The 17,880-nt window shown below is 34.5% G+C and overlaps 1 protein-coding gene across 5 annotated transcripts in view; it reads right to left on the bottom strand.

The window, feature by feature from the left end:
• The window catches only part of LOC145279635 (uncharacterized), a 396,470-nt gene that overhangs the window by 117,481 nt on the left and 261,109 nt on the right, over window positions 1–17,880 (bottom strand). For all 5 annotated transcript variants that reach the window (XM_080130859.1, XM_080130858.1, XM_080130861.1 and 2 more), the window contains one exon: window positions 9,119–9,336. In XM_080130859.1, the coding sequence (XP_079986985.1) occupies window positions 9,119–9,336 (218 nt within the window). The remainder of the gene's footprint in view (window positions 1–9,118; window positions 9,337–17,880) is intronic.

Below are 17,880 nucleotides of genomic sequence, written 5' to 3'. Positions count from 1 at the left end.
AACAATTACTTGCCACTAATACGAAACTAAAATTAACCGTAACGTTATTGCAAGGTTGTTACGGCCATACTATAAATATAAAAATAAAAATTAAAAAATTCTTCTTATAAAAAAATTAATTATTGGGAAATAAAGAAACAGCAAGATCTAATTTAGGAACTCAACGAATGGGATATATAAAAAATTTTGTAAATGGCTTAGGATTTTCTTTGAAAACTTCTAATGATTTTGTTCTTAAATAAGGATACGAAAACTAGGCGATATATTAATATTTAAATGGGCTTTACCGTAGCTACTGCAAAGGTAAATGTTTCTCACATGCTTTTCCTGTTAAGGGAATTTTTAATTTTTTTTTCTTTTTTCTTTCTCTTCAAAAATGCTCTATTGTCAAAAGTGTTTTTATTCATAAAGTCTGAAGAAATGCTGGTTTTTGAAAATTTTCAAACGATATGTTTGAAATTGTCGACTGGACATGGAAACAATTGTAACGTAAAACGAAATACACTTTTTATTGCCATCAACACCTTTTTTGAAGTCTTGATTTTGCTTTCACAGTATATATATATATATATATATTGTGGACATCGCTCCAAACAAGGCATGAAGCCACTGGATTTAAGGTGCTAAAAAAATGAAAACCGATTAATGCAAAGACAGGAAATGCTTAGTCTTGATAGGAGGAAAACAGTCAGCAAGAAGGGAGTTCTACAAGCCTGCAATTTTTGAAAAGAATTTACTGGAACAGGAAGATGTATTATAACAAAGTATCTGAATAGTGAATTAATGAAGATGGCTAGGCCAACGAGTCAAACAAGCTGGAACAAAGGAAACGGGATAAATCAGACAATTCTAAATAAAATATGCAATAATAGTACTTATAGAATAGACTGAGACTAGCAACATCACGTTTGTAAGAAAATATACAGAATAAGAAAGGATGGGGCAAACTTTACATGGTCATGACTACTGGAGTGTTGAAACCTGAAATCAGATTATTCTAAAAAATAAGATATATATATATATATATATATATATATATTTTACGGGGAGATGATTGTAAAAAAAAAAAAAAAACATTAAATTTCTTCTGATATCAACTTCTCAAAGTTAATTGAAACAATTTTTTTTATATATAGTTTTCATAAAGTAAACTCTCCTACTTAGGAGATATGCTGAGAGCAGGTTGAGCATGTAAACTTAATACAAGCACAAGAGTGAAAACAGCATGGGCGAAATTTGGTGAGACGTTGTACCCGTTAACATCATGACCTGTCCACAGTGGGCCCAGAGGTGGAAATAGGCCAAAAAAATATTCTCTCATTTTTGTTCACAATTAGCATATTCCAAATCTGCATTAAATTTCCTAAAAAACAAAAAAAAAAAAAAATTAAGTGCAGAGCTCAACTAGAAGTTGTTTTATGATATTTTGAAGTTGCCCAGATCGCGTGCACTGTAACCAAGAGATTGCTGCTCTAAATCCAAGCATTTACAAAAAAATACCCTAAAATGGCCAAAAATTGCTATAAAAGACAGTTTATTCTTTTTCTATGGGTTTGTGGTTGTGAAGGGATCATACCAGAAGAATAATTGCTTTCAAAAGATTAGAGTATATGAAAAATTCAGCATTTCATGGAGAAATTTGAGAAAAATTTGCATATAAATTGCTGTTTTTCGGGGGGGGGGTGAAATTGACTAAACCCGGACCTTCAATCCAAAATAAGTCAAAAACGGCTATTCCTCACATATCAAAGTATAGTATTTTCTGAAAGTACAATCTTTACACTTTCAGAATCTGGCAGTTTTATGATGTGACTCTCAGCCGTTTTTTAGTTTATTGCTGATCAATTTCAGAGCCAATGTCACAGGTTTCGGATGAAAAAATCAGAGCTCCAATAACTCAACGCAGCAAAAATCCCCAAAAATTACACTAAGGGACAAAAAAAAAAGATTTAACATGTTCCTGATTGTTTTAGGAAAGTGGGAGGAGCATATAAAGAGGATAATTGGTCTTAAGGCAATGTAAAAAAGGAGAAATTGGGGAATTTTTCTCTAAAATCTGACAAAAATAGCATTATTTCCTCCCTATTTTCCCCTAAAGACAAAAATTTTCCACAAAAAAAAAGGAAAACTCAAAGAATAATCAATATAACCTCTTCATTGGTTTTTGAAAGTTCTGTATCGATGTCATATAGATTACAAGAATTGGGTCCAGAAATCTGGACCACTTGGTGAACCAATTCGGCAATCCAGAGAAAGAGTACTTGATGCGATTCTTCATGCCACAGGACATCGATCGATGCAACAAAGCAAATGAAAAATGTGGGACATCAACAGATGGTAACCAGGGGACACGATTTTTCTCTGAGGAGGTACTCTGTGCCATCACAGAGTTGCTCTCGGGTCGTTCCTCCATTAAACATCAAGAAAACATTCTCCTTCTGCATCGCCAACTTTCCACCATTCTGTCTGTTGTGTCGTCTACACAGAAAGTTGACTTGACCAAGCTTAAGGACTTATGTGACACAGCTACATACAACATAATCGACAATTTTCCTTGGATCAGGATCAACCAAACTTTGCATGGAACACTTCATCACTCAGTCGAGTTGATTGGTTTGAATGACGGTCACGGTCTTGGAGGTATGTCTGAGGAATGCTTAGAAGCCAACAACAAAGATATTCGGAACTATCTCCAGTTTTTGTCTCGGAAAATCTCACCTATTGCACAGCTGACAGATGTGATGAGCAGGTTATTAGAACGATCTGATTCTGTCATATGTCAGTTGAGTGCACGAATCCAGCATCCGAAATATTGCACAGAATGTGGTGCCACTGATCACACTATTCGTTCACATGCTAGACTGTTCAACCTCCCAAAAAGATGGTATTATTTTCTTGGAGAGGATATTCTTTTGAATTAATGCAATTCTATTGTCTACCATGAAATGGGTATTGTTCTGCATAGATTTCACTGACCCATGTATTGGTAAGAGTCGTTTTATTCATTGTTTCCCTAGTATATTGTAAATCATATTTGCAATGCCTTGTTCAGCTTGTTGGAATGCTTTGTCTTTTTTCTTGATCTTTTTTCTCTTTGATCTTAGCCATTAGTTTCAGAAAAATAAAATGAATGGATCGAAAGTTACAGGCTCAAATGTGTCATGTTCGACCAATTTAGGTCATTTTGACCTATTGTGGCCCTCTCAGGGACCCCGGAACTTACTGAAAATGGGCAAACAGCGCAGTTTCGGGTGTAAAACATCCATTTTTGAGTTCAGCATCATGGAAAACCACTAAATAGACATACATATCAATAATTTTCAAAAATCTGAGAATGTTACATTTCCCCTTATAAAAGTGTAACTCCATGCAAAATTTCAGAAAAATACAATGGATAGTCATTGAGAATTTTGGAATGCACGCACGAGGGTGAATTATAAGGTCCAAATCCGACTAAAGTCGGGGATATTCTTGGACCCCAAAATGGGAAAAATAGCCTGGAAACCATTTTATTTATGCTCCGATAGTACTCACAGTGTTGTAAATGATTATTCTGACGTAATAAGCCTTTTTTAGGTCGCATAAGTCAGTAAAATCTGTGTCACAATCCTATTTCCAAAGTTTCGCAATCTGGGCCCACTGTGCTGTCATCATTATCATCACAATGTTCGATATAATATTCGTTTACATGCTGGCAGGTGTTGGACATGAACTGTTGGATATTCATGAAATTTTAATAGAAATGTGCTCTGACGAACTCATAGCATCTGTACTTCCAATTAACTCAACAAGCAGCAAAATCCTACCCCTTCATTATTGAGGCCCATAGATGCTGGAAAGCCTTCTACTCTAATAGTTTCTTCCCTCGAATTCCTGGACTTCTGAATTCCCTCACTGTTTCCTGCTTAACTGACTGTACTGACAAGCAAAAGTTTAAATGTAATGTAAAAAAACATCTCGTTGCATAACTCCCCATAGTCCCGGCTAGACAGGATCCCAAATTATTCCCTTATGTTCCAAGTGGTAATATGCCTTGTTTTGAGTGAAAAAGGTTTAAAAATAAATAAAGTCAAGAAGGAAAGATTGAAAACAAAGTTTATCATGCGGGATTTATTATGGAATAAATAAAATAACACTGAATCATTCTATATAAAGTGTATTATTTGATTTGCAAGCCTGAGCAAATAAAGAAAATAAGTCTAAACAATCGTTTTGTTTTCTTTTAATGATTGCGAATTGAAAGAAATGTTTTTAATAAATGCATTGATGTGCGAAAATAAAGAATGTCTTATCTTTTTTTTATAATGTTGGGATTTTTGTTTACATCAAGGGGTCAATGCATTTTCTGTTTTATCTTTTGTTGAAAGAGCCCGAGTAAAAACATGTTTTACAAACAGGCAAAGTGTGTTTAATTAGTTATGCTTCGTTGGGCATCCCTTATTTTAAGGACTAATTCCATTTTAAGTTTCAATAAAAATAATATTGTTTTATAAACATAGTAGACATATCTGTGATTCATTGGGTCACAACCACTGTTACTATTCATTCTACTTTATTTTCATTCAACAATTCATAAACTGTGACATCTCTTTTATGACATTGTTCTTGCATAATTAAAATAATAAGTCTATTATTATTTTATTCAGATTTTGTGTTTGGCTGTTAATATTGCTGGTTTTATACTGATAGGCGGATCATAACAAATGAACAGTCTATCAGCATCCGGGTCTCTCAGTCTTCCAGCACTTTCTTCAAAATTCTGGTGGTTCCCAACAAGGCAATCGTTACCAACTATTTTATTCTTTTTTTTTTACTCTTATCTTTTTTTTTTTTGATAACAAGTCATATTGCCAGTTAGGCATAAGGGGCTACTATCTGGGACCATGTTTACAGGGGACTATGTAAGGAGATGAGTGAGATGTCTGTTCACATTAAATTTAAACTTCTATATGTGAAGGAGGAAGGGAATTCCAAAGTCTAGCAGTCTGAGGGAAGAAGCTCTTGTTTAGCCCAAACAAGGCATATTACCACTTTGACATAAGGGCTATTATTTGGAACAGGTGACTATGTAAGGAGATGAGCAAGATATCTGTCCACATTACATTTAAACTTCTGCATGTCAGTACAGTCAGGGAAGCAGGAAACAGAGAGAGAATTTTAAAGGCTAGCAGTCCGAGAGAAGAAGTTATTAGAGTAGAAGGCTTTCCGGTATTTAGGGATCTCTATAGCGAAGGGATGAGATGTACATCGCGGGGGGGGGGGTATAACTGCATTGAGCTTATCAGCGCATATTACATTAAAATACTCATAAAACAGGCACAGGGATGCAACATTGTGGCGATGGGACAGAAGTTGGAGCTTGGTAGATAGTGAGGTACCTATTAGATTGGAGACTTTTTTAGACCGTGTCTAAGAAGGAGAGATTAGTGGTGGATGCACCAGCCCAGATGTGACAACAATACTCCATGCACGGGTGAATGGTAGCTTAGTATAGATACAGGATACTTTCAGACAGGGGTCATTTTCTAGTACAACACTTTCTTTGTGGCGGCCTTTGTAAACAGATTTACTGGCAACATTAACTGATAGGAGATATGTAAAAAGGCAACGAATGTAGGATGTAGAATATATCATCATCACCATCATTATATAGAAGTATTAGTATTGTTTATTATTCTTACATATAAAAAAAAAAGATTCCTTATTTTAAATCTAATTTATATGTGTTTGTAGTGTGTAAAAACACACTTATGTAAGTTAAACGACAACACTGAAAAAAGAGTCACTTTTTCTCTAAATACTCACAGAAACATCAAAAAATGTTAGAGAGTGATTGAATAGATGAGAGGGGGCAAGAGAAATACATAGATAGCTAAAGAAAGATGGGTGACTTGTTGAGTCGATTAGAAATTACAGCTAATTATAAAAAGCAAGACAGAATTTTCTTTTCAAATGCAACTCAATCTTAGAACTAAAGTATATTTTAGCATGTATTTTGTGTTATTATAATATTATGGGGAAACGCCTTAGAAAAACAAACGTTGATTAACCTACATTTAGTAGACTAATAGATATATATTGGACTTATCCAAACACTTTGCTCCGATTTCATAGTTTATTTTATTCACTCTTCAAGTGTGTTTTACTATATTCCTGATTAATATTATCTATTCCAATTGAAATATTTAAATTACCAAAAAAAAGTAAATAAAGAGAAATTATTTAGCTTTCTATGACGTCATATTGATTTGTGAAAAAGGATGATCTTGGGGTTTCCAGAAGTATTTTTTTAATCATTTGAAATTTTTTTATTCAAATCTAGGATACTCTTATTTGGATGACATGTTGGACATCTCCCTGGCGAGGTAAATGCAGGAAGATATCATCAACATATGCAGATCATTCCAAAAGTAAAGACTTCTATTTTTTAACTCCAAAACAAAAACGTTCAAGAGCTATGAAGACGGAAATGGCGCCATTAAAACGAGTGCGCTTTTGTGCTACAGAACTTATTTTTTTACATAGTTGTCACCATTCTCAATACACTTTTGCCAGCAATGAACAATGCTTCAGTCGTCAAAGTCCAGAGCACGCTTTGTCACTCACATCTGTCGCCATTTTGAAATCGATGAACTCATCTCCTAACTGTGCTGACATCAACTGTATTGGCTTCATAAACATTTAACAATATTGATTGGTTCAATTTTTTCTGCATGGAGTATTCAATGACACATCGCTGATGCACATCCATGACAGGGGTTGCTTTCTTAGAGTCTCACACCATCAATATCTGCAACAGAGAGATGAAACTTTCAGGTCATGAATGTACAAATTCAGTCATCATAAAAATGCAATTTGCAATCCCCCTCTGATCCATTCTGGCAGAATAAAAAATAAAAGGCGTTACTTTTGGAACGTCCCTCGTATTTTAGTCACATGACTGGCTCAAGAGTTCAGCTTGAAATTTCTCGATGGTTACTAAATATCACAAAAAGCATTAACTGATAGTATGTATGTAAAAAGTGCAGAATGTGGCATGTGAGCAGTGGATTAAATAAAGCGTTCAATTCGAAATTTCTATGAAGTTAACAATTATGATGAATGGCATTCAAAGAAGACTAGAGTACAATGACTAAAATGTGATAAAAAAACAAAACAATCTGAATAAAATATGTATAGTATAAAAGGAAATCAAGAACTGCTTTTGCAAAATAAATTAAATTATAAAACCCCGGTTTTTAGTAGCTGCTATTCTAATATTTTGATTATATTTATGATTAAAGAAAATTATGATTATGACAAGATTTATGTCTAAACTTATTTAAAAAAACAACCAAGAAGTGATGTTTCATTGAAAATTGATGAGAATTTGCCAACTGAAACAGGAAAAAATGTGGCATTATTTTAAAAAGAAATCAGGAACAGAAGTTACAAGAAAACAATAACCAAATTTTAAACAGCTATGCAAGTTGTATGATTAAATTTGGGTTAGAAACAATGAATCAAACCAGAAGTAAAAGGCTGACAGACAAACAAACAAATATTAATTGATAAAAGCGGAGGGGGGGGGTGTAATTGAAGCAGAAATTTGAATTAAAAAAATCAGAAGTAAAAAAGGAAAGAAAAATGTACATAATAATAATAATAATAATAATAAAATGACTTTTAGCATGTTACTGCAGTTTCACAGATAATTCAATCTTCCTGAATTTTTTGAATTCATTTAAGTACAAATTCAAACAGATCATGAAATCTATTTCTTAACATGTAATGTTTTTAAGTATATGACGTAATGACATGCTGTTATATTTCCTTTGATAAAAATATATTGTGTGTCAAATGTAACTATATATTCTTTTGTTGATTTAAATCTTTTTAAGATCATAAATACATAAGTTTTGTGTTTTTAAGATTTATTAATAAGGACATTTTTAATTGCAATAAAAAAAATAAAAGAAAAACGTTTTTTTTAATGGGGCAGAGGGCACTTTCTCTGATGGCAGATGTTGTACTATCCAAAATTAATAAGAAAAGTGAAAATAAAAAAAAATATATAATGATTTAAAAAAAATTACTTGCATATTAAACGTCTTTACAAATGCATTTTATCTGATATGTAAAATAATATATATATATATATATATATATATATATATATATATATATATAGCATTTAAAAAAATAAATTTTTAAATTTCAACAATATTTCTCACGGTTAACGGTAGCCGATTGGATTAGGTCCTTGCTAATGAAGCCAGAGATGGCTTCTGCTGCTGGGTTCGAATCTATTGACTGGTATTAATCGTGGCACCTTGCACTGATGATTCCCAAAAGAATGAAATACTAGTATATATATATATATATATATATATATATATATATATATATATATATATATATATATACACAAACTGGAGAACCATGTATTTTACCGCTCTCCTGTTTTTAAATCCCCGAAGCAGCTACATGGTAGGCAGCTGATGATCCCCTTTTTCTATTTAACAATTTCAGTTAAGGGTTTTTTTTCCGTCGTTATGAATCATGAATTCTCTTTTATAATTGTAGACTTTTTAGAAGTTGGCTTATGCAAGTGCTAAATCTATTTCTATTTAATAATTTTAGTATATCTATATACAGCATCCTGTATATCTGACTATCTGAAGAGAAATATCAACCAGGACTAAATATAAAAATCAATGGAACAAAATTATAGTTTCTGGAAATATGCATCAGTAATATGTCTAAATTGCTGACAAAGCAGATTTGTATATGAAGTTTTGAGTTATTATTCCAAGATTTGAAAATGGAGAAAGTTTAGTTTACTTTATATGCAAAGTTATTAATCATAATTATTTTTTATTATTTTAATTTTTAAATCACTTTTTAGCTATTTAATTCATTATTATTATTAGTAGTAGTAATTTTTACTATTATTATCTAATTTATTATTATGTAATATATCATTTAAATTATTCTTATTATTTTATTTATTAAAATTATTTAATTCATTATTGAATTCATTAGTATTAAATTTATTATGATTATTTAATTTATTATGATTATTATTGTATAGTTATGTACCGATATATTTTTTTTTGGTCTTTCCCGGTTGTCTTACCTCAGTCTTTTCATCGATGATCTTGATGCCTTCTAAAGAAATGTTGAGCATGATACGCAACTTGTGTCCCCCGGAACTCTTCACAGCCGCCTTTAATTTCTGCATCGTTTCTTGGCACATCTCATCACCGTGCGAATCCCACACATCGGCAACGCCAATGAACTTGCCCTTGAAACTGACACCATCCCCCTCAAAGCGAGCAGGATCATTTTTGTTTTCTGGATTTAAAAAAAAAAAGCAAAAGTGAAATGGAAATATCAAAATATTTAAATCGTAGAATTTTAACTCCCACCTACTCTTCATATCACTAATGAAAAAAATAGAATGTTGATCCAGATTAAGTATGTTTTTGATAAAGTCATTTTGAAAAAAAATTTGCTCTATTTAAAAACAGCCGAATATACACACAATGTTTGTAAATCAAAATATTTAACTGATCGAGGTTAAACAGACTAACAAAAAAAATAAAAATCTACATTACTTTATATATTAGAAAGCATGGCAGATAATAAATAAGAATTTTGGTACTTCTTCATGATTAGAGTGAAAACAAGTAAAAACCAATGATATCTAATTACTTTTTATGTTAATTTCAGCTACAAGCAATGCTATCTACTTGTCATGTTGTGATTAGTTAAATGTCATACAATAATAATGATAAATCTTACACTTGGGAGTATCCTGTACCTCTACAAGTGTATCTATGCATGAAGTATTGTCGCCACATATAGGCTGGTGCATCTACCACTAACCTCTCCCTCTTGGATAGGGTCCCCCCAAAAAGAGTTTTCAATCTAATAGGTCAATCAAGCTCCAAAAGAGTTTTCAATCTAATAGGCCAATCAAGCTCTGACCCCCAAGATCGCCATGGGCATGGAATATGTGCCTACATTAAGGATGGCTTCCCGTGTGGCAGGGATATTTCTAGAGAAGATCCTACTTTACCCTATATGTGCTTCAGGGTTGCACTTACTAACACCACTGCATTTATATTTGCCCTCTATCAGCCCCACAACAGCGGAGTTAGTATCTTTAAGAGCATATCTGAGAAAATAAACCACATACTGTCTTCACATCTCTTGGCTAACATCCACATCTGTGGTGACTTCAACGTCCATAACGTGGAATGGCTGACCCATTCAAATAAGACAGACGATGAGGGGAGGTTTTGTCATGATTTTGCCATTGCTTATGACCTCACTCAGATTGTTCGCGAACCCACCCGTGTGCCCGATACACTTGGTCAATATGCAAGCCTCCTAGACCTTTTTCTCTCAACTTCCCCTGAGCTATGTTTATGTTCCGTTCATTCTCCTCTAGGATCCTCCGACCACTCCGTCGTATCAGTTAAGATAAAAACGAAATGTAAGAAGTCCCCAGGCGTACCCCTCCACCGTACTGTATACCGATACTCTATGGCTGACTGGGATAGCTTCCGTACATTCATATCTGATTTACCTCTGCATTCCATGTTTAAAAAGGAAGTGTCCTCTATAGTATCAGATCTGACCGAATGGTTAATTGTAGGCATAGACCAATTCATACCATCTAAAAAATTCCAACAAAAACCTAACAGCCAGCCATGGTTCTCCCCAGAATGTGCTGCTGCTATCGCGCATAGAAATCACTTTTTCAATAGCTACCAACGTAATAGATGCACTGAGACTAAAGCTGTTTTCAGGACTGCCAGCAACCACTGTAAAAGAGTAATAAAAAATGCAAGAGAGCCCAGTCTGTTAAATCCAAGGTAGCTGATCAGCGGCTTGGTTCCCACTAGTTTTGGCAAATAACAAATAGGATCCTGAACAGAAGTGTGCGTTCTATCCCAACCATTATCAATGGACCAGAGGTCATCTCGTCAGCGTCAAACAAGGCCAAACTATTTGCAAAGAACTTTGCAGCTAATTCTACCCTATGCGACGAAGGCCATCAACTCCCCATATTTCCTCCTATAACACAGAACAAGCTAGGTAACATACAAATATCCATACATGAGGTCGCCAAGCTAATCAAGAACCTAGATTCCAGTAAAGCAACTGGCCCTGATGGCATCCCAATTATAGTGTTAAAAAAGCTTCAACCAGAACTTGCTCCCATACTTACGAAACTATTTAAGCGCTGCCTTAAGGAGAAGTGCTTTCCGACTCCCTGGATACCTCATCAGTTTGCCCTGTATTTAAGAATTCAGGTGATAAGTCATCTCCCTCTCAGTACAGACCAATAAGTCTCCTGTGTGTTATGAGTAAGTTGCTGGAATCCATGTTAAATAGAGAAATAGTCAACCACCTCAGCAGGAACAACCTTCTTAGTGACACACAATATAGTTTCCGCTCTGCAAGATCTACCGCAGATGTGCTGACGGTTATATCTCACAGGATTAGTGAATCTCTTGACAAAGGCTTCCTTTCTAGGGCAATTGCTCTTGACATATCAAAGGCCTTCCACAAGGTATGGCATAAGGGTCTACTTCACAAGATTTCCAGCTACGGTATAACTGGAAATGTTTTCTCAATCATTAAATCATTTCTCTCCGATAGGCTCATAAGAGTAGTGGTAAATGGACAAAAATCGTAGGCCTGCAATATAAATGCTGGAGTCCCTCAGGGGTCAATCCTGGGCCCAACTCTCTTCCTGATCTACATTAATGACCTCCCTTAATACATACTTAAATCATTCGTTGACATCTATGCTGGTGACACGACCATCTACGGCAACACATCAAAGGCTGTAAATGACAAAGTTCTCTCTGATTCTCTCTCCTCTGATCTCGAGCGCGTGGTTCAGTGGAGGAAGACATGGCTGGTTACCTTTAATGCATCCAAAACCAAACTCCTATCCTTACATCATCAACGCTCTGATCCCCATCTGGCATCAATTGTGATGGATGGCTCTCGTCTAGGTGAGGCCCCGTGTTTTGACAAGCTTCTGGGTTTGACCTTTACTCCTGATCTGAAATAGAACACGTACATCAAGTCTGTTGCCAAGGTCGATGGAAAGATGGTCGGATCCTTCTACCGCTCCAGAAGATATCTCACTACTGATGCAATTCTCTATCTGTATAAAAGCCAAGTACGTCCAAGGATGGAATACTGTTGCCATATCTGGGCAGGAGCTGCTAAAAACAGCCTATCCTGCCTTGACAGAGTACAAAATAGACTTTGTGGCTTAGTGGGAGATGCCCTTTTCTCTACCCTGCAACCTCTCTCCCACAGAAGAGACGTTGTGAGCCTATCCTTGTTTATCATTATTTCCATGGCAGGTGCTCGTCTGAACTCCAATCTCTGGTCCCTCCTCGCCAATCTTTCACGAAAAACACCTGTCTAGCTGAATCCACTGTGAAAAATTTCCCCCACTCTATATCTGTGCCTAAATCGAAACGTGGATTCCATGAACAAAGCTTCTTTCTTAGAACTGCACGCCTGTGGAACTCTTTTCCGTCTGCCTGCTTCCCACCGGACTACAACTTGGATGTCTTCAAGTCCAATGCTAACAAATTCCTAATGAACCGCCCCCTTAAGTAAACACTTCATCAAATCTCCACACTAACGTAATGTACTTGCAATAACCCTTATCACTAAGTGGCTTCCGGGCCTTGATAAGTGGTGATCACTGCGTAAAAAAAAAAAAAAAAAAAAAAAAACCCTGTCCCATCGCTGCAATCTTGCATTTCTGTGCCTGTTTTAGAAATATTTTAGTAGGATCTGCTCTGATGAACTCATTGCCCTTGTACCCTTTTGATGTACATAGCCCTGACAAACTCGCTTAGCAACAAAATCTCACCCCATCACTGTTGAAATTCCTAAATGCCAGAAAGCTTGCTACTCTAATAATTTCTTCCCTCGAACAGCTAGACTTTGGAATTCCCTTCCTGCTCCCTGCTTCTCTGACTGTACAGATATGCAGGAGTTTAAATGTAATGTAAACTAACATCTTGTTAATCTTTCTTAGGCATGGTACCAAATAGTAGCCCCTTACATCTAAGTGGCGATATGCATTGTTAGGGGGTGAACAGGAGTAAAAACAAACAACAAAAAAATTATTGCATTATTAAAAAAAACATGTACTTTCATGGTACGTGACACTGATCAGCCATATTTATTTTGGGCAAGGAGCATAAACACAAGAGAACTCAGGTTTGCCAAACTATGAGAATATTTAAAGCCAAATTTTTCAGAAAAAAGGAGGGAAAAAAAGAAAAAAAGCTAAATGGAAAATTTTCTTTATTAATGCTATATAAAGTAAAAATGGCTATATTAAAGATGTTAACACGTGGTGCAATGAAGAAAAAGGTGGCTAGTTAATTCTAATACATCTAAAACCTAGCTTCTCTCTTTCCATCATCAATGCTCTATCTAACCCTCATCTGGCCTCAGTTGAAATGAATGGCTTTCGTCTTATGGGGCTCCATCTTTTGACAAGCTTCTAGGTCTGACCTTCACTCCTGATTACATGCATCAAATCTGTTTCAAGGTAACCAAAAAAATGATTGGCTCATTCTACCACTCCAGTATATATCTCACTGCTGATGCAATCCTCTACCAGGTATGTCCTAGGATGGAGCACTGTTGCCACATTTGGGTAGGAGTTGCTCGGAGCACTCTACTCTACCTTAACAGAGTTCAAAACTGGCTTTGAAACCTGGTTGGTGATGCCGTTTTCTATTCCTTGCAACCTATCGTCCATAGAAAAGACGTTGTTAGTCTATCTCTGCTCTATCATAATTTTCATCGCAAGTGCTCGTCTGAGCTCCAATCTATGGCTCTCCTCTTGCCAAGCTTTCACAAAAAGCACCCATCAAGCTACAACCACTCTCAACAATTTCCCCCATTCTCCATCTGTGCCTAAATCTAAACATGGATTCCATGAACAAAGCTCCTTTCCTAGAACTGCTTGTGGAACTCTGTCCTGCTAGCCTGCTTTCTAGCTAACTACAATATGGTTATCTTCAACTTTAATATAAATAAGTTTGTGCTGAGCTATCTCCTTAAATAATCAAATCATACCAAATCCCCACTACTAATGATTACCATGCTATCGTCCCGATGAGTAATGTACACTCATTAACATCCTTGAATGGCCTTTGGGCCCTGGTAAATTGTGACTCTCCTTGTAAAAAAAAAAAATAATTGTTGATAAATTTGTAAAATTCTTCTCTTTTTTAGGCAATTATTTGTTGGAAAAAAAAAAAACAATTATTTCAGAATTTAGAATGGGGGATCAGTTTATATAAAAAATATAAATTATAAAAATAATGCCAAATTTTATAAAAGGCTAAATACAACTTTTGAAGGCTTCAAAAAAAAAAAAAAAAAAAAAAAAAAAACGAACGAATTTGTCAAATTGGGCTTTAAAAAGCCCAATTTGACAACCCTAAAGTAATTCATATTTTGGAAATTTTTTTGGAAATCTATTTTCATTAATAATTTTCTACTTCATTGTAAGTTTTGGATAGGTTACTAATTTCGACCTGAAAATTAAGTAGATACCTTTGGTTTGAATTGAAATTAAATATTTCAATATCTGCTCTAATAATAAAGAAGCACTAAGAATTGCTGCCTGGAATTACTAATTTTTAATGTTTTGTAATATTCATTCCCCCCCCCCCCCGTCATCCTCCTTTTGTTATGCTGTCATTATTGCTATCCCCTCCTTCTTTTCACCTGTCCTTGTCTTATTAGACCATCCCCTCACAATCTAAAACATTCAATGTGCAAAAAAGGAAAAAATAATAAAAAAAAACTTCAGTACATTTTACAAATCTGTTTCGTTCAGGGAACAATCAAAATTTGTATGTAAATATTTGATATTTCTTCTGTAGACTCATCAGAAAAAAAACGAAGTTCTCAGAGAAAGAAGCATAACGATATAATATGTAAAATTCAAAAACAACCAAAACAACTCCCATCGGACCATTTCCAGTGGGGTGCCATCATGTTTTATACAGGGTGGAATGATAAAAGTGTCGTCCTAAAGAAAACAACACTGCAGCTTTGTTTTTAAATTTTTATTGAAAAAATCAATTCAGGTAACTTGATTTTGTAGTAGAGCTGATATCTATTCAATGTCACCGCCTTGATACAAGTCAGAACTTGGAGTATGCCTTTTCCACAACCGCCGGCAGGAGCTCGGCGGATAGCGGCAATCAGGCTGGCTTTGTGTGTGATGTTTTCGATATATGACCAAACGAATTGGTCCAGCAGGTTCAGGTCATGAGAGTAGGACTCCTTCTAAAGCCAAGCCTGAGTCTCTTTGGACTTGTGGGCCGGAGCCAACTTCGAAGATGTGAAGTGGCATGATGTGGTCGTCACTTGAAACTTGAAACTATTTGCAAAAGTGTACATTTTCACAAAATTTATATATGTCAGTCTCATCCAGTCATAAAATTAGCAAGTAAAACACTGCTGGAAAAACTTATTCCAAAGGAAATTGAGAAAACCAATCTATTTCCATTTTATTTTTTCTGTTTTGTATACCGATTTATACACTATTTCTTTTTTCATTCTCTTTTAAAACTTTTCAGTTTCTTTCTTCATTTATTTCTTAACGTCCATTAATTATTCAGAATTTATATTATAGATGATTATGGTATTTTTTCATATCATTTTTGAAGTGGGGAGTGTATACTTGTTCATAAATAAGACACCAAATAGAAACCATAGAAATGGATAAATGAAAATGACTACATAAATTAATTATTTTATCCACCTTTTTTATACTAACGGTTCACTACTTACCAAGGCCAAAAGTCGTTCGAGGATAAGGGTTCAATTCGATAATGGAACAGCATTATGAAAGGATTGGGAACTATGACCAATTTACAGGATGATATGATAGATATTTTTAATATTGGACTTAGAAACGACTTCAGGCAATGTTGTATTATCTAGATAAATATTCTTGCACTAATGTGTTCCACAGGTGAGAAGTTCTTGGAAAGAAACCATGTTCTTGGATGCTCCATTTGATTTTAGGTACGCATAGGAAGAAAGGAGAGTTTTCAATAGTGTTCACAGCAATACAATTTCTGACTGAGAATGTTTTTCAAAAGAAACAACAGCTTGAATCTCAGTCAAGAACCTACCATGAAAATATCGATCGAGTAGAGAAAGTAGCAGTTTCTATTCTGTGAGAAAAGAGATTGCGTGGGAGAGAAAAGCAGCATCCATATTTAGCATAAACAAAAATCAACCAATCCAAAAATTATTTCCATTTTCAAATTATACAGGTATGTTTACAAAATATCTTTTATACTCTGAAGATGACTTATATAAGTTAAAATAGTGGATGTAGGTAGACACAATCATGTATTCCATACATCAAGAATTGAGAAAAAAATGTCATATATGGAAATACTGGCAAAACTGCAATTGCTATAAGTTAACCGTTTTTATCCAACAGTGTTTGTCTAAATTTATATTTTATTGGATACATGCAACCCAGTGTAATGTTAAGACGTGTGAGTTGAATCGTAACTTGAATTGTATTGCTTATATATATATATATATATATATATATATATATATATATATATTTAAATTAATAACATCGAACACTGTATAAAATAGCATTCCAATAAATACTATTTTATTAGTTTAACACAATTTTTCTATTCAGACAGAATTAAAACATTGAATGTCGAAATCTATTTTCGTCTTTTTGTCGCATAAATAGAACTTATTTCCGTCTTGGACAATTGTATTAAGCTTTTTCCTGAAAGACTAAGCATAAACATCCCCCCCCCCGCCCCGTTTCCTAATGATTTTCAAATGAATCATTCATTTCATTCATACTTTTTTTCCAGTATAAGAAAAACACAAACAAAATAAATCTATTATATTAAACCTCAGCGTGTGTCTGTCTGTAACTAAATTCTATATCAAATATTGCTTCCTTGTTATTACCAGTTAGGACGATAGAACCACAATCAAGGGGAGCTAACTCTTTTTTCATTTCAGGCAGAAATGCCTTTTCACTTTTAGCTCTTATATGAGTTCTTGTGTGGAAACGCAGGAATAGGACAACTGCTGGTAGTTGCCAACAAAAGGACGACTTTGAATCCGAATAAATGAAGATATATTACTTCTATCCGTAATAGTTGTGACACACAAACTCAAGTAATACTGAACTAAGACTGATAGATGTAATTTGTATTATTATAGGTATTGCCTCCTTGAAAAAAATGTCTACACGAACTGTGCGTATCCTCATTTCTTCCACTACTTTCCGTCATCCATGTGCTACACACACACGGATATTCATCTTCAGGCAAAATGTTCTGCAAGGCATTAATAGTTATGATATGCCAACACCCTCATTCATAACACTTACATAATTAGTCTCTTTCCACTCTTCACTAAAATAATTGAATCATTAATCAATCCAACAATAGGCCACCAAAATGCTAAACTTTTTTCTGACCATCAATATCAATTAAGCAATCACGTTTTTATTGCAGATATCTTAATGCACATCTTTTAACACATATACTATATACTAAATAAGACAAGCGAAGCTAGGGTGGTAGCGCTTGATATATCCTAGACCTATGACAAGAGCAGGAATAAAGGCTTCTCAGGAAAATTTATTTATACAATGATGACTTTGAATCTGGATAAATGAAGATAGAGATATATTACTTCTGTCCGTGATAGTTGTGACACACAAGCTCAAGTAATATCAGACCAAGATAAATAGATATAATTTGTATTCTATGTGTTGCCTCCTTGTAAATAAAATGTCTATGTCAAGTCAACTGTCAGCAT

Source organism: Euprymna scolopes, chromosome 7 (assembly GCF_053919585.1).
Source record: "Euprymna scolopes isolate OS-2025 chromosome 7, ASM5391958v1, whole genome shotgun sequence".
NCBI lineage: Eukaryota > Metazoa > Mollusca > Cephalopoda > Sepiida > Sepiolidae > Euprymna > Euprymna scolopes.
This window is presented reverse-complemented; position numbering and strand designations above follow the sequence as displayed.